This window comes from Diorhabda carinulata, chromosome 12 (genome assembly GCF_026250575.1).
Source record: "Diorhabda carinulata isolate Delta chromosome 12, icDioCari1.1, whole genome shotgun sequence".
In the NCBI taxonomy this organism is placed as follows: domain Eukaryota; kingdom Metazoa; phylum Arthropoda; class Insecta; order Coleoptera; family Chrysomelidae; genus Diorhabda; species Diorhabda carinulata.
This window is the reverse complement of record NC_079471.1, coordinates 2,142,356-2,167,364: the sequence shown is the minus strand read 5'-3', so window position 1 is coordinate 2,167,364 and position 25,009 is coordinate 2,142,356. Positions and strand designations below refer to the sequence as shown.

Genomic DNA, 25,009 nt, shown 5'->3' with positions numbered 1-25,009 from the left:
AATAATAATCTTTTTATGATCGTATAAGTCCCCAAGTAATTCTGATAACCTCAAATATTTGGACACATCGAAACTTGCAGTCATTTTCAAAAATGGTAACAACAACAATCCTAATTGGAGGTACATTTAGAAATTTCTAATTTTTTTGTTCAGTATGCACTGGAAAATATCAAATAATATGGATTTTGAGTCAAATATATGACGATCCACAGGAAGTTGATTTCAGTGAACATAACCTTAGTGTAATTATTAATTATTCTGGATTAAGTATTGACATGGACTGACAACGAGTCTGTTTGTTTTGTACGTATGTTTATAAGTTTGTTTCATTTCCGTTCTGTGAATATTCTATGATAATAAAAAACTTATGGTGAATTAACACGTTAACTGCCACGTGTAGCACATCTACACGGACACAGTTGATTTAACATCATCACCATTATGTTCAACATCGATTCCTGGTTGATTTGGCGTAAAGAATAGTTGGTAGTTCCCTACATCTCTTGATGCGAAATTTTTATTGTTCGAAAAAGTCTGCTTTTGTCAGTTCCTTCAGGACGCGCGCCGCTTTTACTTTCCCAGCTTCGGCGGACTCGAATTTTGTTTCTTTTTATTCAGATTCGACCTTAAGAAAGAGGTAGAAGTTGCACGGTACAAGATCCGGCGAATAAGGTAGATGGTCTAGCACTGGGATGTTGTAATTGGCTAGAAACTTTAAAACATCCCCTATACAAACGAAGGATACGGCTACACTGTTTTGTTTACAGACACGATAGACATCGCGTTAGAAAGAGTCGGTTAAACAACTGACAGTCGCCAAACTTTGGAGTATGCGTACATTTTTTGGCTGGGAGTGTTTCATTTTGGAAAATCATTTGCCATTGACCTGAACTTGCTTTTTTAATGTTGTCATTGTGATATTTGATATGATATTCAGCGCATTTGCTAATGTGGTGATTTTGACTGTTGAAGGAGTAATCGGCAACAACCTGATACGTCGTGAAGTTGGCTGCAAGTGAGAATTGACAGTTCTGTGTAGTCGACATTAAAATATGTCAAAAAATACAGATAAACTTTGCTTAAACATAGTAAAAGTTCCTTTTCTATTTCCACGTCAAAACAACAACTTTATTTTGGTTCTGGTTTCGAAAATTATTCGTTTCTTTACTTTTGAGTCGGCTGCAATTTTTGGTTAGCCTTTTCTGTTCTTACAAAGTACGAGAATGGTTCCAGAAGTACCCGACCCAACCAAGAAAACAAAAATTTTGGAAAAAAATATATTTTTCGACCTAATCTTTTTTCCAACGATGTTCAAAAAGGTTGAAACCCTTTTTATAATAAGAATTGTCAAGCTGTTCAAGCTGTTTACCAATTGTCAAACAAATATTAAGCAACATGGCAACAGTGGTATTTTTGAAGCAACTAGCGCCATCTCTAGGTAAGGCCAGGTATTTCTGGGACCATCTTCGTGTAAACGTAAACGTGTTTAAACGTAATTAGAAAATGATTTATTTTTCAAAATTTTTGTTTTACCTGAATACAACATTGTTTAAAACAGTATGCATATTCATTATCATATTTCGGGAAGTTTGATAGAAATTATTATTTCCTTTATGGAAGCAACGATGCTGTTAAACACATTAATTTCATTTTCCATAGAGGTAAATTTATTCTAAAAGCGTGGCTGCATGTTTATGCATCATAATGAAATGACACGCAAACTAATTCATCACGTATATAAAATCTACAAATACCTATTTAATATAATTTTTCCTTATTTATACGTAATTTTTTGCTATTTAATCATATCATAACTTTGTTTTGAAAAAAGGAATTCAACTGAGTATGTATTTCGAATTTGTCAACTAGGTGTGATAAAAAGTGAGGTTAGTACAAAACATCTGAAAGGGTTAACGTCAAAACGACTAGAGAATTCCAATTTTAAATAATTCATTTTAATACTGTAGTTCGAACTATTTGAAATATTAACAGCAAAAGCAGTATGACCATTTTTGGAATTTCATTCGTTTTCTATAGCTGATTACTAATCAATACTTCATTCACCATTTCCGAAAAACGTCAGCCATATTGTCGAAGTATACAACGATTTTTTCTCATTTGTGTACAGAGAATTGATTGTTTCGAGCGCTTTTTGGATATCTTAAAACAAAATGAAAATAAAAAACCATTACTGATAATATTAAAGTAAATAACGCAATATTTGTTTCCCAAGACAATACAGCCCGTCGTATTAACATAACATTCAATTGCATATTGAATTCTATGATCTCGTAGATTGGTAACAGACAGTAGTATACGTCAATGTCAAAACAAAAGTATGGTTATGATAAAAATGCCGTTGAAAGTTTTCGTACTCAAATAAAGTAGCTATTTTTGTACTGTTATTGATTTTAAATCAGCACGAACCATCGAAATATTAGTTATCCACCACACAAGTTTTATAACAAATATGTTCAAACAATTTGTTCGAACATTTTATTGGGAAAAGTGTGATAACTATAATAAATGAATAATTTTTTTGTTAACATGTCAAATATAAAATAATTCAAAGTTTTCCTTACAAATACAAGTGCCAAAATAGGCAATAAATAATTTTCTTTCATAAAAAGTCGCGTTCCGTTTTTATTTTTTTTTAGTTTGATATTTAACAGTGACAGGTCGTCATGGCCAACATTAAATTTTACGTATCGTACTAACTATGCTATAAGTGCAAAATAGGAAAGATGATTTATGCTATTGACATTCGTAAGTGACAGCTGTCAATCCAAGGAAGCTATAACTTAATAATTATGCAGTTAGGTCACGCCATCTAAACAAATTTCAAGAAATTTAGGTTGTTTTTATAGCAACCTGTCAAATTTAAGACATCTAATTGGTGAAAAATAAAATTTTCAATAATATTTTGATTGGTGAATCGATAAACTGACATTTTTGATGACAAATATAACATTCATAAATGTAAAGAATGAGTTACAGTTAAATCAAACAATGATATTAATAAATTAAATTATTTTGTCTGATATAATATATCAAACATTCAACAAACGATAACTTTTAGTAAATGGCTTTAATGTTCAAAAATGCAAACGAGTTTTGCGATGTGGTTTCAGTAGCGGCATTTTGTCCTTTCGATTCGACGCTTTTATTAATAGTAGAAAATGTGGAGCATTGGTTACCAGGAGCTAAAGTATCTCAAGGTCAAGCTTGGGAGAAAGTTATACGAAAAGAAATAAATGAGGTGAGGGGATACGTTCGTGGACACCTCTATACATTTCCAGAAAAAATATATTTAGTGTTTGGTACTTTCAGGAATGTATCAAACACAAAAAAAATCTTGAAATCATTAGTTTGAGATGAATTGAACATAAGATGGGGGTGATTTTTGCAAATAAACTCGTTTATTTTCAGATATTTGGACAATTACCTAATGCCGAAATAAAAATTTTGAGAATTTCGAAATTATTGATATCCAGACACACGTGTCCTTATTTACTCCATATTGTTTTCCAAATATTTGTAGATACACCGACTAAAAATAAAGCCAAAAATACTATTGGAAAGGTAAGTGAAACTATCTTGAACTAAGTCTGCATTAGTATTAAATGAATCGACAATTTTGATAATTTTTTCATCGTCATTATCAGTTATTTCAATAGAACCAAAACGAAAAAGAAAGGAAATAAAAAGAAACAATAAAAAAGGCATAAACTTAAAAAGAGAAGAAGATTTCGAGGATGTTGAAGAATTTTACGACGATAGAAGGACAAGAGAAGAAATCGCGGAAGAGGAAGTGCAAAAATGGTAGAAGGTGACAACATAGAAACGAAAATCAATTGATATCACTACATAAAAAAAGGAGAAAACTGCAGAGCAACATGCTTAACTTCAATTGAGTAAAAATATATAAGAGAATCATAGAGGAAAAGATAACGAAATACATGAGGAAATGGAAGAACGGAAAATAGATCAGAAAGAAGATAAAAATAACAAAGATAACAAAAGGAATATATGAAAACGTAAGAGGGAAAGTTTAAAAAGAAGATCGACGGAGTTCGGGATGGAGATAGAAAACAAAATAAGATATTAAAACTAGACTAAGCCTAATGATAAAAGTAGAAAGATATGGAAAAAGAAGGAGAAGAAGAAAATAAAAGAAAAGAAGAAACGCTCTACTTAAGCCAATATTGTGAAAACGTGGACAATTTTAAAAAGCTAGGTTAGAATCCTCAGTTAAACTGAAGTTTATCTATGAAACGCAAATGTATATCGTCGTCTGTGGTTTAAACTGACGTTTGACATTTAAAGTGTACTCTTAAAATTGCGTTTTACTTGTAAAGTGCGTTCTTTTTTCTTTGTGCACCTCAGAGGAAAAGTAAAATTAGACAAGGAACATTCAGAATGCTTCTTTTGTAGAATACTTCAATAATTATCGTTTTATAATTCACTTTTCCATTAAATTCGTGTTTACTATACCGATTCCGATGCTTATCTTCAATTGAGTAAAAACATATTAGAGAATCATAAAGGAAAAGATAATGAAATACACGAGGAAATAGATGAGGAGTAAAGGGTTTATAGAAAAGGGACACAAACGATAGATAACAAATTCATATTAGGAAGCTCAATAAAACGGAAAATAGAACGGGAAGAAGAGTTTGGAAGGAAAAAGAAGCTAGGTTAGAATCCTCAGTTAAACTGAAGTTTGACGTTTGACATTTAAAGTGTACTCTTAAAATTGCGTTTTACTTGTAAAGTGCGTTCTTTTTTCTTTGTACATCACAAAGTAAAAGTAAAATTAGACAAGGAGTATTCAGAATACTTTTTTTGTAGAATACTTCAATAATTCATATTAGGAAGCTTAATAGAACGGAAAATAGTACAGGAAGAAGATAAAATTAACGAAAAGAATATATGAGAACATAAAAGGAAAAAGAATCCTCAGTTAAACTGAAGTTTATCTATGAAACGCAAGTGTATATCGTCTGTGGTTTAAGCTGACGTTTGACATTTGACAAGTGTACTCTTAAACATAAACATAAGAGGGAAAGTTTAAAAAGAAGATCGACGGAGTTTGGAAGGAAAAAGAAGCTAGGTTAGAATCCTCAGTTAAACTGAAGTTTGACGTTTGACATTTAAAGTGCGTTCTTTTTTCCTTTGTGGATCTCAGAGTAAAAGTAAAATTAGACAAGGAACATTCAGAATTCTTCTTAAATAATTGAATTAGTGTTTACTGTACTGGTTACGAGTGTTAGAAAGACGGACGACGAATTTGCAATTATTTTGTTTTCGTTTTAGTACCGAGGAAAATGTCGTTGGGTAGGTTTACCGGATATATCGAAATTAATGCAAACTCATACTCTCCGAAGTCCCGAATTAGTCGAACTGCTTTGTATTATAAAGAAGGAGCAATTACCCAATTATTACAATGCACCAGAAGATATAACGTTCAACGAAACTCTATTGGAAACTAACGACGATATTTTCGTTATCGGGAAAAATAATACTTATGCGCAATTGGTCGATGCTTCAGGTATTGACCGGTTAGGTCAAGAGTTAATATTGAAAGAATTTCTATTGATGACTTTCCCAGCGGCTTACTTGAACATAAGGCAGTTTTCTAAGGTAATGACGGACTTGGGATGGGAAAAAGGCGCAACTCCAAGCTTATTTCGGTAAATATGCCTACATTTAAACACAAGACATATTTTTATGGCGTAATTTCTAGGGCTGCCGATTATAACAATAGATATGGAATAACTTTTAAAGAATATATTTATTTTTTGGCCGCTATAGATCCTAGTACAGCTCATGGGGGCCCCGCCGCAGAGATAAGAAGCCGATATATGTTCAGGTAAACTTGACGGAAACTATATAGTCATTATTTGAAACCACACTAAATAAATTATTAAAGTATATCTAAAGTCGATGAAAAAACAAAAAAACGAGTCCATCTCTACTTTTTTTTTGGTGTACACATTTCAATATCCATTCCATAACAGATCCATCACCATATCTGAGATCCCCAAAGTTTACGAACCAGGATTGACTCGTACTTTACTCAATTCACGGTTGCTGGTATTCTGACCCTTTCGAGTAAACTGAAGACGTTCCTTGCCATGGTTTATGGTTGGAAACTCAAACTGTTCACTATTTTATTCAAAATGTGGATTTTTCAGTCTTATCTAGTTGTGTCCTCATGGATTCTTCAAAAGTAGACATCGAGAAACGATTTAGATCGACTTGGTTAGCTTTTGGTAAGCTAGGAAGCAACTTAGAAGATGAAAGATATTCCTCCAAACCTTTTGTTGTATCACAAAATGATTTCGACCACGACATTTTGATTTAAATCTCGTTTTGGATTAGAATTCGCAATCAACTAATACGTAAACTCGGGTTATAGTTCCGAAAAGTCTGTGTTTAAGTTGAGGGCCCTCCAAATCCAAATTACTAGTTTATAATTTGAGTACTAACCACCAACCAACATGTCGGTAACCGCAGTAGGTACGTTTGACAATGGTAACAACTGTCTCTCCGCGTTTATTATGCTCAATAAGGTATTTATACAAAAAATCAGGTAATATTGATATTAATTGATTCAATGTTATTGTTAAAAGCTTTGTTATATTTTTGGGTTTCGTTTCTAATTAAACGTGTCTGTTAATCGACTCGAATTACACGTTTTTGAGCGGCCTTTTGGTTCAACAACCGTCCCAAGTCGTACATGAGGTAACTAAAGAAGGTACATAGATCAAAGTTATGATAAATGTTGGGTGGAAAACCGTGGATAACGTGTAAATGAACGGCTTTAGAATATATTATTGTCAAATTTAATCAATAATAAATTACAATCGATTTGTTAATAATTTTAGATATTATGATAAAGATAATGACAAACTACTTAGAGCGGATGATTTTAAAGGTTTAATAACAGATTTGAGGAAAGCTAAAAAGAGTCCAGTTGATCCTGCTAGTGTTGTTAAGGAAGCCTCGGAAACATACAAGTAGGTAAAAATACCTGCAGTTCAACATATGTCTTTTTTTTTCAAATTTAGACTCAGTACATTTTGTTTTTTTCATTTTTAGTTTAGTTTAGTTTCAATTTAGTCTCTGTATAAACAGTGTGTTGGCAGTAAGGGCTTTGACTGAATGTTTATTGGGACCTGAAAGATAAAACTGGATCCACAAGACAGTGGGTTGCGAAGGGCGAACGTTCTTCTAAAAAATATGGTTCCATAGATTATGTTCAAGGACTATTTTGAAAAATAGAAAAGGGAGAGGTTAACCAATCAAGGTAATTAAAGGAACTGCGAAAAAGCGATGGTATTTTAAGCAAAAGTAAACTGCTTTTCCAACCAACCATTGTATTAACCAGATTTGTCCACCAGCGACTTTTTTCTTTTCCCCAATTTTGAATTTTCACTTGTAGGGAAACGAAAAGGTAAATGCCTATTTCGAGGCAAATTTTACTGAGGACATAGATCAAAAAACTGTATAGACTCGAAATAAGACTTTTCCAGAAAATAATAGTGAACTTTAATAAACTGTTTTTTGATTCAATTTTAAAATAATCGAGTTTTTCTCCATTTATATCCGTTTTCGACATTTTTAGATCGATGGGCATGGTAGATGGGAATCCCGTCAACGAAACCGATTTTCTAAAAGCCATCTGTGAATTGAAAATTCGTGGAACGTCTACCATTTTTCGATCAAATATAGGAATACTCAAATGTTTACAAAAATCCGGGTATAAAATTTACGTTTTTATTGATTTGATACTAAAAAAAGTAAGTAAATTTCCATCATACGTAAAAGACAATGCGATAATCCTGGTAAAAGGAAAGGATACGCGAATATACCACCGAAACTTTCAGGAAAAATACTATTTAATCAGTCAGGTATTCAAAAAAATGAAATTTTTGACGTACTCCACCGGCTAAGCATCTCGCTCTTCACGAAGAGCCATTTGGAGGAAAATAACGATGTTTTACTCAAATTATACAACAAATAATCTATAGGATTCATATCAGGAGATCGTAGAGGCCTGTTCAGAACTGCGATATCCACTCGCTTTAAGTGATCGGTATCAATTCTAGAAACCATTGGGATCACAGCTACTAAAAGCACTTCCTCGATGTACCTCCAAGCAATCAGAACCCCATTATCAATTTAGATCAGTTCAGGGTGTGGGATCGTGTAAATGTAAATTTCCCATTGCTTTACATTTGGTCGTTTCCAACAGTTGGAACCCTCCATGGTTCCCTCAGTCTCCGCTGTACTGTCTCCGAGCTTCCGCGAATGTTTCGCGTCACTTCAAGTCACATCAGGAGCTAAATTTATCGTTTATTGTTGTTGCTGATCTTGGATACCTACTTCGATCATAACTACCAATCTTTTGGAAACTCTGGAGAGCATTGTCTAGGCATCAGTTCGAGCTATGTCTGCATTCGAAAGAAGCATTATTTTGGACAAAACCACGTCTGTTAATGACATTGAAGGTTTGGTTAATAAGTTGGTTCCAGTTAGTTAGAAAAGTTCTAGCAGGATTCAAAATAAAGATTCCTGAAGGGATTGGTTCAACTGCAGGATCCTACGTTCTTCGAAAAGCCTTCGACATAAAGTTCAAGACATAGAGACCTGAGATCTAAACCATACAGTTTTAATATGACAAAAAGTTGCTTCAATAGTATAACTACAGTTTTATTTTACATTTAATTTTCTAGCGATGGTGGCGGACCTGTCATCCCTAAAACCTCACAATCGGTAATGGCAGGAGGACAAGCTGCTCAAGAAAGTACGCACTTTGACCTCTCTCTAATACAATTATTTCATTTACACAAATAAGCATCATATAAAAACATTTTAATTATTAATTTCTCGGTAAAAAATTGTTTATTAGATTCGATATTAATGAGATCAAATACCCACCTCGAAATAAGCGAAATACTACCGCCTAGCGCCATCTTTTGACGAGAGACCGACGTAGTTGCAGTCCAACTAGTGGACGTTTCGCACAATAACGCCATCTCTAGTCGAATAGCCGAACTATTTTGTATTGTATGGAAACTTTACGTTGTTTCTCGATTATTCGCCACGCTCCTCGGCTTGTGGAAGTTTCCGGACGTCTGTTGGACCCATGTCGTTCATTTTTCCGATGTATATATAGATATTAAATGTCTGTTTATCTGTCTATTTACATTTCTGCATAATTTATATTCCAAAAAAGAATGTAGTGCATTCGGAAGTACCCCAAGACATAAAATACTACCTAATATACCGAAAAAATACGAGGAGTGAAGAATTATTACATTCGAATATATATAGTAGCGCCTAGCGTCATCTTTTGACGAGAGACCGACGTAGTTGCAGCCCAACTAGTGGACGTTTCGCACAATAACGCCATCTCTAGTCGAATAGCCGAACTATTTTGTATTGTATGGAAACTTTACGTTGTTTCTCGATTATTCGCCACGCTCCTCGGCTTGTGGAAGTTTCCGGACGTCTGTTGGACCCATGTCGTTCATTTTTCCGATGAATATATAGATATTAAATGTCTGTTTATCTGTCTATTTACATTTCTGCATAATTTATGTTCCAAAAGAGAATGTAGTGCATTCGGAAGTACCCCAAGTCATTGTCCAATTGAGAATTCAGTTTGCAGCTAATTCAAATCAGAGTAGACGAAAGAACCCACTTCATCCACATCCTATGAGTGAAAAACAAAGTTTTTCTTGAGAATTTAAGTTGAGTTAAGTTAAGATCAGTATCAAGATGTCCTACTACTGTTAGAGCCTTCGGTGAAACTATTCTATTGAACTCCATGTCCAGTCACGAATATTTCTGTGAATAATGTCGTTCGAGTGCTTTCTTTTTTGGACTGTTTGATAAAAAATTTGATTTTGAGCTCTACATCTGAAGAACAGTTAACCAATTGCTGAGATCGAGATATCTGTTGGTTTGTTCGGTTAATAATGATAATTTTTTCCATGTAATCACACACACACACTGTATAAAATTACTTGTGCAATATTCAAACTTAGATTTAATACCTTAGATACAAGAGGAAAGATCTCAACAGCAGCTCCAGCTGCACTTAAAATTGATACTGATTATGAAGTAGCTCTCCACGCTGTAAAAATCCAAAGGAGTGGACAAGCACTTAATATTGACGAAATGCGATTGATTCAAGGTAGTAATCGATATTTTTGTTATTCATTACAACTACAATTTCATTGATTAAGTTTTTTACATCATACAGTAGAAACTCGATAAGATAAAGACCAAGGAAAACGTTGAAAATTATTTGGAATGATCCACGCCGCTCGGATCGCCATTGAAGATTAATTTTCATTTTGTTTTCGTTTGTTATCATCTTCTTTGTCAGCATCTTCTATTATTATAGCTAAAATCTCCTTATTAAGATCTAAAATTGTACGAAGCTTCATGTATTCCCAATAAAGCTCCAAGTTGGAATGTGTTGGGGGAAAAACCAAACTGCGATTGAAGAATATCAAACGCCCTTTGACTAGAGACGCTGAAACTATTGGTAGCGGCTGCAATTAACACAATAATTATTGATTTCCTCTTCTGTATGGTTCCCAAACTTCTAACAATCAATTTTCTCAATTCTCAATGAAAAAACCTGTCTCAAAACGCCGAAGGATATCGTAAATTGTTTGTCCGGCTATTTCCATTCTTGCAAATCGATTAACCGTAAGCGATTTCGTCCTTCGGGACGAGTAAAACCAATTTTTGTAAAAATATATTCCAGACGCCGTATCTGCGACAACTCTGAAACAACCACTCAACGAACAAGCTAGGAGATTGTCGATGGACATATTCAGCCAACGTTCAGTTTCGAATGAATTGTTGAAATCGCTTAGATATTTAACCAGCATCAATAAAATAAAAGAAGCTGCTTCGGTGTATACTTGGGGTCAATTAGATTCGGCTACAGTAGGAAAAAATTTGATTAGCATATGTAACCAAGTCAGGGAAATATTCCGGAGTGAATCGAGATTGTTGAATTTACGATCCCCTGTATATATAATGGGTGAGTTAGAATTATTAATATTGATTCTTCAAAGTTTCGAGTCCACTTGATTTTACGTTCCACTTAGTAATAATCCAACATAACCCAATTTTGTGCCATCACAAATGACAGTAAGCGTGTAGCCATTTTGTGAAACCTTTCATCTTGTCGACATTGACAACAACAATGCTCGGTTCGAGACTAGTTAATATTTTTTGAATCTACTAAGTTTTAAGTATTCGGATCCGTTTCTTATGTTTCGTTATGATTTTCTTCAAACCACAAATTATTTATTATTGTGTTATTTGTTTCCATTTTACTGAAAAGTGAGGTTATATCGTGAAATTTGAGACCACAGAAGACTTTTTGCACTTTAATAAGCTCCCTCTATCTTTAAAAATCATTCTATGACTAAAAAGGAAGATTGATTTTGAGATTTTTGTTTTTTATATTGTTGAGTTGGTGGTACTGAATCGTTTTCTTTTGATATCCGTAGTTGGTATTCTGACATATTGAAAATGTTTATATATAAATCAAATTCGCCTCAATGTTAAATTGAAACTAAATATTGTATCGTGTAAAACGTTAAGTTTCGAGTCCACTTGATTTTACGTTCCACTTAGTAATAATCCAACATAACCCAATTTTGTGACATCACAAATGACAGTAAGCGTGTAGCCATTTTGTGAAACCTTTCATCTTGTTGACATTGTCAACAACAATGCTCGGATCGAGACTAGTTAATATTTCTTGAATCTACTAAGTTTTAAGTATTCGGATCCGTTTCTTATGTTTCGTTATGATTTTCTTCAAACCACAAATTATTTATTATTGTGTTATTTGTTTGCATTTTACTGAAAAGTGAGGTTATATCGTGAAATTTGAGACCACAGGAGACTTTTTGCACTTTAATAAGTTCCCTCTAGCTTTAAAAATCATTCTATGGCTAAAAAGAAGATTGATTTTGAGATTTTTGTTTTTTATATTGTTGAGTTGGTGGTACTGAATCGTTTTACAACGAAATTCAAATTAAATAACGAAACTGAATGAGGAAAATTGTGTAAAAAACGTTTTCGAATTATTGCAGGAGATCTTCATGGCAACGTCAACGATTTACTTTATTTTGAAAAAGTTTTATGGCACATCGGTCCCGGATTAACGCCTTGTAATTTGTTGTTTTTGGGAGATTATGTCGATAGAGGTAATTTATGAATTATACTCAAATTCAAACCTTTATATCGCTTCTATAAAATAGAGCGTAGAAACTAGTTAGTAACAGATACAAACGATTAGATTTTAGAAAATGAGGTTATGTTTAATTTATGGGCTGGATAAAATAATAGCTTGTTCAGGAGATACCAAAAATACATTAAAAAGTATTTATGAATTGTTTTAAGGTTTCTGGTCTCTATTTTGCTCATTTTAAGTACGACTCATGCCACGCGTGCTCTAAATTCTCCTGGTTACTATCAAAAACAAACAACTTGGAATTTTGAACGTTAATTTTGGATTATTGATCTGTCTAAAGTATCTTTGGATGTTGTATTGAATACAAATACTTCAAAAACTTTATACAAACATTAAATAAACATTTCAAATGAATGCGACTGAAATTATTAGCATTTTCTGAAGTTAGTGGAGTAGCACTTCCACTAAAGGCACTACCAATAATGTGTGAAACATTTTTTTTATTACTGATACTTTCTCTAAAGTAACCAGTTGCCACGGTTGCCAAATTTCCATCCCAATTGCCGTTGGTTGCTCATAACTAACTCCATCAATATCGGCAACAGAGCGTTCACTGTCTTAGATAGTTCTAACCTTACTTCCTGGCTCAGGAAGTGGTATTATGGGAATTATAAGGAATGAAATAGTCGATAAACTTCCCGAAGAGCTCAAAATCTACTACAGCCAAGATTCAATGGAAGATTAACTTAAAGAAGCAGTTAAATTAACGACAGAATTTCTCAGTAGTGTCAACTTTTTAGAGTTGCCACTGAACGCACCAAAATTTCTAAAAAAAAAGCGTCAGAAGGACTATATAATGGCGTAAGACTCTTGGTGGAACGTCTGTGGAATCACATAGCAAAAATTGTTACAACAAACCAAAAAGTCAACTGGAATTCGCCATGCAACGTCTCCGGTTCCCCGTTAGATCTGCTTTTGTTATGACTGTCCACAAATCTCAAGTGCAAACTTTCGATTTTGTTGGGATTGACTTAGAGACAAGTCCTGTCTTCATGCATGGCATATACTGATCGAGGTCATCTTAGATTTTAGTAACCAAAAAATACCCTTTGAAATATCAAATATCTGATATGAACTACTAAAGTTATTTCAAGTTTTAGATATCGTAGAGTATGTTGATTGTTTCATGGGAAAGTTTTCACATTTTCAGGACCTTATAGTATCGAGGTGATTGCATATTTATTCTCGTACAAGCTTCAGAGTCCAAATAAAGTAAATTTGTTAAGAGGGAATCACGAAATACGCGAAGTTCAAAAAATGTTCACATTTTACAAGTGAGTCGCGCGACGACAATTGTATGAAACTTTCTTTCAAACGGTTATCATTTTTAGAGAATGTTGCCTCAAATTCGGCGAGAAAATGGGACACGAAGTCTGGTCGGCTACGAATAATGCTTTCGATACAATGCCCATTGCCGCCGTCATAGATGGCAAGGTAATCAACCATATATGTAACGATTTTTGTTGCCGAATTGATTTTAGATCTCTTCCGAATGGAACAGGTGGAAATTGACGTTTCCACCAATTTAAATTCTCGTCATATCCATCAAGTATAACTCAAGTGCTATTTCAGATTTTCTGTTGCCATGGTGGTGTACCTCCGCCGTGGTTGTGTCCAGTTATATCTGCTATTAACGATATACCGGTTCCTCTTAACCAACCAGATGCGCAAAGTTCATTAGCTTGGGAGATGATGTGGAATGATCCTGTTAAGTGAGTTTTTACTCCCCCTCAAATATTACCTTTGAATATTATCAATAACGACGCGTTTTTAATGAAAGACACCCCCAATTTCGACTAGGAATTTAAGTGTTTAGCTTGCGGCGAAACTTCTCGACGTTTGCAGGGAGATTTAGATTAGAAATACGGCGATTCCTAATTTCTTTATCATCTTGAACATACTGTTACCACTATACCAGAAATTCCGTCACCTTTTTGTACTCTATTGAAAGTTTTGTGGTCGTTGGATGGCGGAAATTTTGTCGGACGCCAAAAGGGAAAACTTTTCCATATAAAAACTAACCGAAACCAAAGTGAGTGATGCAGCTGTGAAAATTGGCGACGTGGAGAGTGAGTCCAAATCAAGAACATCTTCAAAACAACGTCAACGCCCTTTCGAATTCATTTTTACAAAGAGCATATAGGAAAACTCTTTTATTTATATAATGGTTTTTGTCCCCTTTTTTGTATAATTTAGTCCTGGTTTCTTCACTTCCTAATAAAGTCCCTTTTAACTATTAGTTACCGAATAACCAAAAATCCGGTGTCTTCACCTTCTGATAAAGTAAACCACCGAGTAAATCGATGTATTTGTCAAAAATGAGTCACAAGTGTCAATTAAAGTTTAGTAGAAACTTAACCTAAAATATCATACATCAAAAGTGGTTTGTTTGTTTATTTTAACTATATTTGATTAGTTCGTTTTTGGAAATATTCGTCATACAAATAATTAAATATGATGAACGAAATTTTTGACAGTTTTCTTTTTCCTTTCCCACTTTTCAATATTAACTAGCGACTACTTTGACATAACCTCAACAAAACACGTGCAAATTCAATTCACAGATCGTTGTCACGAACACAGATCACAGGAAACTGTCAATAGCTTATTTCTTTCCTTTTTCAATACATGGACGATTGCTATAAAGACATCTTTCATAGTGTTACCAACGTAATAAAGTGACACCGCGTTTCTTCACATAGAGAAAGAAACTTAACCTAAAATATCATACATCAAAAGTGGTTTGTTTGTTTATTTTAACTATATTTGATTAGTTCGTTTTTGGAAATATTCGTCATACAAATAATTAAATATGATGAACGAAATTTTTGACAGTTTTCTTTTTCCTTTCCCACTTTTCAATATTAACTAGCGACTACTTTGACATAACTTCAACAAAACACGTGCAAATTCAATTCACAGATCGTTGTCACGAACACAGATCACAGGAAACTGTCAATAGAAGAACGTTTTTTTTTTCGCTTATTTCTTTCCTATTTCAATACATGGACGATTGCTATAAAGACATCTTTCATAGTGTTACCAACGTAATAAAGTGACACCGCGTTTCTTCACATAGAGAAAGAAACTTAACCTAAAATATCATACATCAAAAGTGGTTTGTTTGATTATTTTAACTATATTTGATTAGTTCGTTTTTGGAAATATTCGTCATACAAATAATTAAATATGATGAACGAAATTTTTGACAGTTTTCTTTTTCCTTTCCCACTTTTCAATATTAACTAGCGACTACTTTGACATAACCTCAACAAAACACGTGCAAATTCAATTCACAGATCGTTGTCACGAACACAGATCACAGGAAACTGTCAATAGCTTATTTCTTTCCTTTTTCAATACATGGACGATTGCTATAAAGACATCTTTCATAGTGTTACCAACGTAATAAAGTGACACCGCGTTTCTTCACATAGAGAAAGAAACTTAACCTAAAATATCATACATCAAAAGTGGTTTGTTTGTTTATTTTAACTATATTTGATTAGTTCGTTTTTGGAAATATTCGTCATACAAATAATTAAATATGATGAACGAAATTTTTGACAGTTTTCTTTTTCCTTTCCCACTTTTCAATATTAACTAGCGACTACTTTGACATAACCTCAACAAAACACGTGCAAATTCAATTCACAGATCGTTGTCACGAACACAGATCACAGGAAACTGTCAATAGCTTATTTCTTTCCTTTTTCAATACATGGACGATTGCTATAAAGACATCTTTCATAGTGTTACCAACGTAATAAAGTGACACCGCGTTTCTTCACATAGAGAAAGAAACTTAACCTAAAATATCATACATCAAAAGTGGTTTGTTTGTTTATTTTAACTATATTTGATTAGTTCGTTTTTGGAAATATTCGTCATACAAATAATTAAATATGATGAACGAAATTTTTGACAGTTTTCTTTTTCCTTTCCCACTTTTCAATATTAACTAGCGACTACTTTGACATAACCTCAACAAAACACGTGCAAATTCAATTCACAGATCGTTGTCACGAACACAGATCACAGGAAACTGTCAATAGCTTATTTCTTTCCTTTTTCAATACATGGACGATTGCTATAAAGACATCTTTCATAGTGTTACCAACGTAATAAAGTGACACCGCGTTTCTTCACATAGAGAAAGAAACTTAACCTAAAATATCATACATCAAAAGTGGTTTGTTTGATTATTTTAACTATATTTGATTAGTTCGTTTTTGGAAATATTCGTCATACAAATAATTAAATATGATGAACGAAATTTTTGACAGTTTTCTTTTTCCTTTCCCACTTTTCAATATTAACTAGCGACTACTTTGACATAACCTCAACAAAACACGTGCAAATTCAATTCACAGATCGTTGTCACGAACACAGATCACAGGAAACTGTCAATAGCTTATTTCTTTCCTTTTTCAATACATGGACGATTGCTATAAAGACATCTTTCATAGTGTTACCAACGTAATAAAGTGACACCGCGTTTCTTCACATAGAGAAAGAAACTTAACCTAAAATATCATACATCAAAAGTGGTTTGTTTGTTTATTTTAACTATATTTGATTAGTTCGTTTTTGGAAATATTCGTCATACAAATAATTAAATATGATGAACGAAATTTTTGACAGTTTTCTTTTTCCTTTCCCACTTTTCATTATTAACTAGCGACTACTTTAACATAACCTCAACAAAACACGTGTAAATTCAATTCACAGATCGTTGTCACGAACACAGATCATAGGAAACTGTCAATAGCTTATTTCTTTCCTTTTTCAATACATGGACGATTGCTATATAGGCATCTTTTACAGTGTTACCAACGTAATAAAGTGACAAATACTTATTAGTTAGTTCGGATTTAAACCAACTAGGTTGAAGAAACGGTAAACATTTATTCGACAATTAAAAGATAATGTGGTTAATAATTATTTGGCACTTTATTAGAACGCGAAGAAACCGGCCTTTGGAAGACAATTTTTTAATTAATCAATTTAATTATTAGACCAAAAACGATAAACGACAAATTAGCTATGGAGCTGTTAGCCAATGAAGGATTTGCTGTGAATACAAGAAGAGGTACCGCGCATATCTTCAGCGTCGAAGCCTTGGAAAGATTTTTGAAAGCCAATCAATTAACTCATTTAGTTCGGGCGCACGAAGTTGCTCAAGCCGGTTTCCAGGTGAATATTTTCTGCTTCATCTGGTATAATAACTCGCCTTAGCATTTTTTGTTTTGAGCGTTAAGATGTGTATCAAATGATCTTTCTTAATGACTGACTGGAATCATTTCTGGAAGTTTTCTTCCAACTACTATGCAGTTGCTGGAAATGTGGAACGGCTTGGACAGACCTGTCGATCTTTGAGTAGGGTTTTGGACGGCTAGCGATTGAGGATGTTCCCAACTGAGGTAGGCAGCCCTTAGATCTTCTTTAGGTTCAGGTATATGCGGGAGATAGCATGCTTTCCAGGTTGACATGCCTCTGGGGCGTCCAAAAAAACACCGTCATACATGACATATGACATATGACATGAAACAAGACACGATACTACTTATTGGGTACATTTTGTGTAGCGATGTGCGTTTCCAGTATCTCTTTTAAGGCAACATCGACTTGGTTTGCGTTGTGGCACTCTGGAGCAGCAGACAGAAGCCAAGCGCTGTGATGTTGTATTGGTTGAAGGTTGGAGTTTTTTTAAGTGAGATTTTCATGTTTTTAGGATTGATTTTCGACCTTTTCTTTTCTTACTTTTCTTACTTTTCACCTCAATTTTTATTCTTCACCTTAACTGCGTAGGTGGAAAGCCAAGGTTGACGTTCAGTTTCGCTTGATGGGTCTTTTCGGGGGCAGACATCTCTGGTAGTAAACCAAACTAGCTATCGTAGTTTTAGGAAAGATTTGAAGAGTGAAATTTGCTAATCAGTATCATGTTTGCTTCCAATAACAATGAAGTTAAGTTGTTATGGAGATCAGTACAAGGCGTGTAATGGCAACACTGCGGGCGATCTGACAACATGGAATTTATATATTGTATTTTAGTCGTAAAATAATTTTCAGGTTCAGCAAAAAGGGAAGTTGGTAACGGTTTTCTCTTCTTCAAAATATTGTGGAGGAAAAAACGACGCGGCTTGCATAATGGCAGATGGAGGAAAGCTCAGAATCCTCAGATTAGAAACAACTTGATCAATACGATCAGAAACAGTTGAAATATAACTGAACTCATTTTTATATCTAAATTCTTCAATAAAGCAGTTTGTAATGATTAATTTAGGTTACTGATTCATTTTTTTGAACATTTAGTCCGAAAAAAAACGGATTTTGATATAAATTCATGGTTGAAAATGTTGTTTTTCATTTATGGGGTGGTAAATAATTAGAAATTACCCCATAAATCACTATTTTTTGAAAAAATCCCAAGAACTTGAAAAGATACAGGATTTCTCTTTCGATTCCTTTGATTTCAAAGAAAAATAAAACTATATACAGTATGATTTTCTTTTATTTTGTGTTAATCCACATAAAAGGGAAATTATTTTCTATAAATCACCTCTATTTCGGATATTTTCATCAATTGAACGCGATTTTATTTTCGAAAACTTCAGTCTTAAGGTAACCCCACGAGAAAAAGTCCATTGGACACAAATCCAGACTTCGTGGTGGTCTACTCTTCGAGATATCATCTTGTTAGGGGACAGTTGATGGACGATTGACATAAAGAAGTTAGAAGTTGACGCTATCCTGTTCAAACTTGTCACATACGGTTTCGAAGTATCAGTAACCGCGCGATCATGTTCGTTCTCAAAATATTATTGCTGTGTGATGCTACGAGTTGATGTAGCTGTCTAAACTGTAACTTTAAGGCTATGACATGACCTTTGATGTGGAAATGAGCCTCTTCAGAGTATAACAAGCTGTTAAACAAAGTGAAACAATTCATAATTTCATTCTTGAAATTTAGTGTACGATATGAATTTTGTATGGGTTGAATTCCGTTCTTTGGACACACCCTGTATAAGAAAAAGGTTTGAGTGAAAAATATAGGGAATAAATTTGTTTATAAAATCGTCCCAAATAGAAATTGAGATATACTTGCAGTGAAAGATTACGAGTTTTTTTGGTAGATGATCCTTGTATGGCTCAGGCTTAAGATTTTTCCAAAATTTTGGTTAAAACCCACTTTTAAATTGGACATTTCTTAATATACTGTACAGCTGAGCAATAAATTTTAATTTTTTACTGAATATATCTCCATTTTTGTTACAAAAGTGACTCAAAACGATTTTAAAGAGAATTTCATCCCCTACATTTTTCATTCGAACTTTTTTCTTATAGCCCAAGTGATTTTGAGGGATATTCCACTCTAATCTCTAAAATAGGCTTATGCAAACCTGATGCAATTTCAATCATTAGAACTGTTGTTTAGTATACAACGTTACCACTGGTACTGAATCAAATTCTACGACTCCTTATCACAATTTTACACTCATTGAATTTCCTCCAATATTTTATTTATAAGACTACACGGTACCGCCAGCAATATCTCACTCAGTCCCTTCGATAACTCCTAGTTGAAGCAATCGAAATCGTTGTCACTGTGAGTGATATCAAAACAATCCGCATTCTAATTGTTCTCCAATAGACAAAGCGTTTACGAACTGCGTTTGTTCTGCAATACTTTTAGTAACAGTTGTTAAATTTTCATCAGAATAGATCAACTGGAATCAAAAAGAAAACACATGTTATAATATTTATTCATATCTGAAAGAAGAGGTTGTAACCTAGAGGATTCTGTGAAAGGAAGTCCAAGCTTCATAAACATGTACGAACCGTAAACCGGTTATTAACGATTCAATAAAAATTAAGTGTTTTATCTTCAGGTATTTGTTCAATTAAGTTTATGATCGACATCTGTTTTAGGTCTGATCTTTCAGAGTTAAAAGATGGACGTTCTGCGATTATGTGCTTTTGCAGCTGCTGCATTTTGGTTCAGGTTTCGCATCAAATAAGTCAGTCGTATGGCGTATGGCCTTGACGGAAACTTCGTCTCTGCGATTTTTCGATAGTATTGTCCATGAGTCTTTCACTTTCCCCTTTAGGATTGATTTAATACGGGCAATAGTTAAAAAGCACTCAGCACTATCACTATTTACAGCTTCCTCAGCGACAAGGTCAGCCTCTTGGTTTCCTTTTGATCCAGTATGTGAGGGAATCCGAGAAAATGCTATTTTTTCTGTCGTGGTCTTGCATATATTGCTGCTCGATTCTGATTGCTAATGAATTTGTAGTGTGAATTTTTTGAAGAGTTTGGACGGACTTGGAGGAGTTCTTAATAAAATGTCCTGGTGAATTTGGTGCTTTCTATTGCCCATGGTGGAGTCTGAGAAGATTCGACAGGAAAACATCCACGAAGGAAGATTAGATATGATCTAATTCTAGCATAGAAAGGTTTGGGGTTTCTGGGTTGATTTGATTCTTGGAGAAGCAATTTTGGAGGGTAGGATTGGATTTTACTTCTGTTACAAACATTTGTTATTCAATACCGATAAATATTATTTAATAGTTTCATTGATATACTCACATTTAAAAATTCCAGATACTCTATGAATCCATCTTGATTTACGTCGGTAGTTTTAAATTGATTTCTTTTTTCTTCGTTATCAATTTCACACCAAAGACACGATAGTATACATAAACTATGAAAAATTCTATTGAAAATACCACAATTCTAAGTAAATTTAAATTATTAACACGAAAAATTTAATATTAGCTCCAAATATGTTAGTATAAAATATTAGTTCGACAATCTTATCGGTTATTTTTGAATGGGGATGTTTGTGTTACAAAAAGGGCGGTTAATAGGTTTGGGAATATCCCTTTTTAGTAACAGTATATGCCAAATATCGAAAAGACCGTCCCGGAAACGGTACAAAAACGATGCCGGTTGGAATACAAAACAGAATCGTTGGGTAATTGTCTTAGTGCGCAGAATCGTCACCATACCAAGGACGGTTCTTTGATAGGCTGGAATTCTATGCCGATAAGTGCGTTCACCATCCCAACTAGGAGGTGGTAATTTTTTTGTTGAAACTAACCGTAAAAATCGATAGAAAAAATGAATTACAGCACAAATTGGCTTCTCTTTTGAAATTGCGCTCGCGATCGATTCCAGACAAAAGAATATTTTTTTTGACTGTATTCTATTAATAGAAATACCACCCTATATAAGTTCAACGATTAATTAATGTTGACTTACAATGCTTTGAAATCTATCATCTTATTCTCGTTAGAGAAAGTTAAGAATAAGCTATGCAAATAAGAGATCGTCGATTCGTTCCATTCTGGAAAGTTTATCAACAAATATTTTTCTTCCCAACTCTTATAATCACCCGTTCGATTTTCCATTCGATTCTTCTGAAGTTTCTTCGTGAATTTTTTAACGAGTTTATCGTAGTTTGATTCTATTGGCGTATCGGTATTTTCTTAAAACGTACAAACAATTAATCGATGTTTGTTGAAAAAGGAAAAAAAAATAGATTGTTACCTTCTTGAGGTACTTCTGATGAGTAAACACAGGGATGAAATGTTTTAAGAGGATAATCGAATAAACTAGTTGTAATTCGACTTAAATAATCACCCATTTTGACTTTATTTTATTAAATTATAATTAAATCTATTTGATTTGTCAGTGTTTGTCAAAAACGTGAGCTCTAAGTTAAAAGAGAAGATTTATTTGGTATTTAAATTCATTTATACGTTTTTATAATTTTTGTGTTTTTCATTTGGTTTTTTTATTATGAAAATAATTGAGTTTCTTAATAACTTTTTTAGGGAATAAAAACAGTATTTGCTTGTTATGGTATCGTTGACGTAAACTGTCATTGTTTGATATGTTCCGTCCACAGAATAAAATATTCTGTGATTTTCTTCTTTTTAGATTAGGAAGGCCTTAACTGCCAGGGCTATTCGGTCTGTTTGTAATGACTTTTTAGGGCTACCTTTGTATTTATGATTCTTGAGGTACTTCTGATGAGTAAACACAAGGATGAATTGTTTTAAGATGATAATCGAATAGTCTAGTTGTAATTCGAATTAAATAATCACCCTTTTTGACTTTATTTTATTAAGTTATAATTAAATCGATTTGATTTGTCAGTGTTTGTCAAAAACGTGAACTCTAAATTAAAAGAAAAGATTCATTTGGTATATAAATTTATTGATACGTTTTTATAATTTTTGCGTTTTCCATTTTGTTTTTTTATTCGCTTCTTATGGTATCGTTGACGTAAGCTGTCATTGTTTGATATGGTCCGTCCACAGAATAAAGTATTCTGTGATCTTCTTCTTTTTAGATTAGGCCTTAAGTGCCGGGGCTACTCGGTCTTTTGTAGTAACTTTTTAGGGCTACCTATCTATTTATGATTCATGTTTGGTTTTATTTACATTGTAGACTTGCTAATGCGAACCAAGTACTAGGATTATAATTCAATTTTTATAGCAATTAAAAGATTTAAATATTCAGAATTGACCATAAGTATTATTCGAGGTCTCGAGAAAACTATGGAAATGGATATTTAGAACCATAGACAAATTACATTGACAGTACTAATTGTTTTCAATTTAATAGTCAAAATATTCAATCACTAAATTATTTGTGAAATTGTTCGAGAGAAATAATAAATGATATAATAGATATAAAATGGCGGGATTGAATAAACTTTCAGTTGACGCACTAGACCTGGCAAACCAAAGAGTTTTGATGAGAGTTGATTTTAATGTACCTTTGAAAGATGGTAAAATAACAAATAATCAAAGAATAGTAGCAGCAATGGACACCATTAAATATGCTCTGGATAAAAAAGCTAAAAGTGTAGTCCTCATGTCGCATTTAGGCAGGCCTGACGGCACACCGAATCCGAAGTATTCCATGAAACCTGTCGTCGAAGAACTCGAAAAATTATTAGGTAAATCAGTTATATTTTTACCTGATTGCGTCGGTCCTGAAGTTGAGCAAGCGTGCAGCGATCCCGCTCCCGGTTCGGTTATTTTATTAGAAAACCTACGATATCACTTAGAAGAAGAAGGTAAAGGTGTTGATGCTAGCGGTAATAAAGCTAAAGCAGATCCGGGAAAAGTGAAAGAATTCCGACAGAGTCTCCGTAAATTGGGAGACGTTTATGTAAATGACGCTTTCGGTACGGCACACAGAGCGCACTCTTCTATGATGGGCGAAGGTTTCGATAAAAGAGCTGCCGGATTTTTGATGAAAAAAGAGCTCCAATATTTCGCTAAAGCCCTAGATAACCCCGAAAGACCATTCTTAGCTATATTAGGAGGCGCCAAAGTTGCCGATAAGATACAATTGATCGAAAATTTATTGGATAAAGTGAACGAAATGATAATTGGAGGCGGTATGGCTTATACGTTCTTAAAAGAAAATCAAGGTATGGAAATCGGCGGGTCTTTATACGATAAAGACGGAGCTCAGATCGTACAGAAACTTTTAGATAAAGCTAAAGAGAAAAACGTTCAAATCCACCTACCCGTGGATTTCGTAATTGCTGATAAGTTTGACGAGAACGCCAACTCGAGTTGTGCCACCGTGAAACAAGGTATTCCTCCCGGTTGGATGGGATTGGATGTCGGAGCCGATACGATTGAACAATTCCGAGAGCCGATTAGACGCGCTAAAGTTATAGTTTGGAACGGACCAGCCGGGGTGTTTGAATTCGATAAATTTTCGTTTGGAACTAAAGCTATAATGGACGAAGTCGTTCAAGCTACTCAGAGAGGTGCTATCACTATAATCGGCGGTGGTGATACTGCAACTTGTGCAGCTAAATGGAATACCGAGGAATCGGTATCTCATGTATCGACTGGAGGTGGAGCGAGTCTTGAATTGCTAGAAGGAAAAGTACTACCAGGTGTGGCGGCACTGTCGGATCCTTAAATTGGGAAATATTTTATCAACAAATCATCTGAATGTAATTTGATAAACAAATATGGAACATATTCAGTGTTTTTGGTTTATTTTTCAGCGCGGAATCCGAAAAAGTACTCAGGGTTCCCATTTAACCTGTTTTTATTTTCAAATGAATAAAATCTTTCATCATAATTTAATTTCTATCAAGTATTTGAACCGATTATTTGAAGAAGTTGTTTAGTTCTTCGATGAGATCAATTATTTTGATTGAAATAATGTAAAGAGTTGTTAATTCTATATCAAATTCGTTATCATCATCGTCTGAAAGGAAAACTATTAATATATTCATTTGTATCTTTAATTTCTTCGTATTCTTCAATATGCGGTGGCGCGTGGTTCAATACTTTGGAGGTTGAAAAGATGAGGTGAAAAAAATTGGGCTCCATATACTTTCTGTGGTATCAAATCGGCAGATTAGATGAAGGTCTTATTGAAAATTGATAACTTACTCATCCCAGGAGTACTTGGCCTCATCATATAAAAAAAAACAGTTAAACTATTTTGGTTGGTGTTTGATTCATCGCTTCGACCCTCAAGTCTTTTGATTTTCGCACAAATAAACCGACACGAGGCGAGGGGACACGAACGCAATAGCTTTTCCTTTTGTAGCTCGTGAAGAAGCTGGCTAAATTTGTAACGTCTACACAACCAGTCAGTTTCTGTTTTAGAAGTACGTGTATAATCACTACTTTAGATATATTCCTAATTGATACAAC

General features: G+C 33.8%; 3 protein-coding genes across 4 annotated transcripts; 2 read left to right on the top strand and 1 right to left on the bottom strand.

Annotated features, from left to right (window-relative positions):
* Positions 1-2,968: 2,968 nt before the first annotated feature.
* On the top strand, positions 2,969-18,579 carry LOC130899935 (uncharacterized). 2 transcript variants are annotated; one of them, XM_057810133.1, is made up of 15 exons: positions 2,969-3,259; positions 3,430-3,582; positions 5,317-5,693; positions 5,747-5,872; positions 6,891-7,022; positions 7,631-7,765; positions 8,742-8,812; positions 10,073-10,207; positions 10,790-11,071; positions 12,138-12,251; positions 13,449-13,572; positions 13,630-13,732; positions 13,871-14,010; positions 17,317-17,494; positions 18,371-18,579. In XM_057810133.1, the coding sequence occupies exons 1-15, from the start codon at positions 3,083-3,085 to the stop codon at positions 18,494-18,496; spliced, it is 2,373 nt and encodes a 790-aa protein (XP_057666116.1). In that variant the 5' UTR covers positions 2,969-3,082; the 3' UTR covers positions 18,497-18,579. The 2 variants fall into 2 exon arrangements, with proteins under 2 accessions (XP_057666116.1, XP_057666117.1); XM_057810134.1 differs by lacking the exon at positions 10,790-11,071.
* A 1,194-nt stretch (positions 18,580-19,773) lies between these two features.
* LOC130900255 (uncharacterized) lies at positions 19,774-21,951 on the bottom strand. Its single transcript, XM_057810760.1, has 4 exons — positions 21,855-21,951; positions 21,567-21,792; positions 20,892-21,006; positions 19,774-20,028 (listed from the first exon to the last, which is right to left on the bottom strand). Exons 1-4 carry the CDS (start codon positions 21,949-21,951, stop codon positions 19,918-19,920), a joined length of 549 nt encoding a protein of 182 aa, XP_057666743.1. The 3' UTR covers positions 19,774-19,917.
* A 973-nt stretch (positions 21,952-22,924) lies between these two features.
* Positions 22,925-24,436, top strand: LOC130899897 (probable phosphoglycerate kinase). Its single transcript, XM_057810072.1, has one exon. It carries the CDS (start codon positions 23,010-23,012, stop codon positions 24,258-24,260), a length of 1,251 nt encoding a protein of 416 aa, XP_057666055.1. The 5' UTR covers positions 22,925-23,009; the 3' UTR covers positions 24,261-24,436.
* The last annotated feature ends 573 nt before the right edge of the window (positions 24,437-25,009 follow it).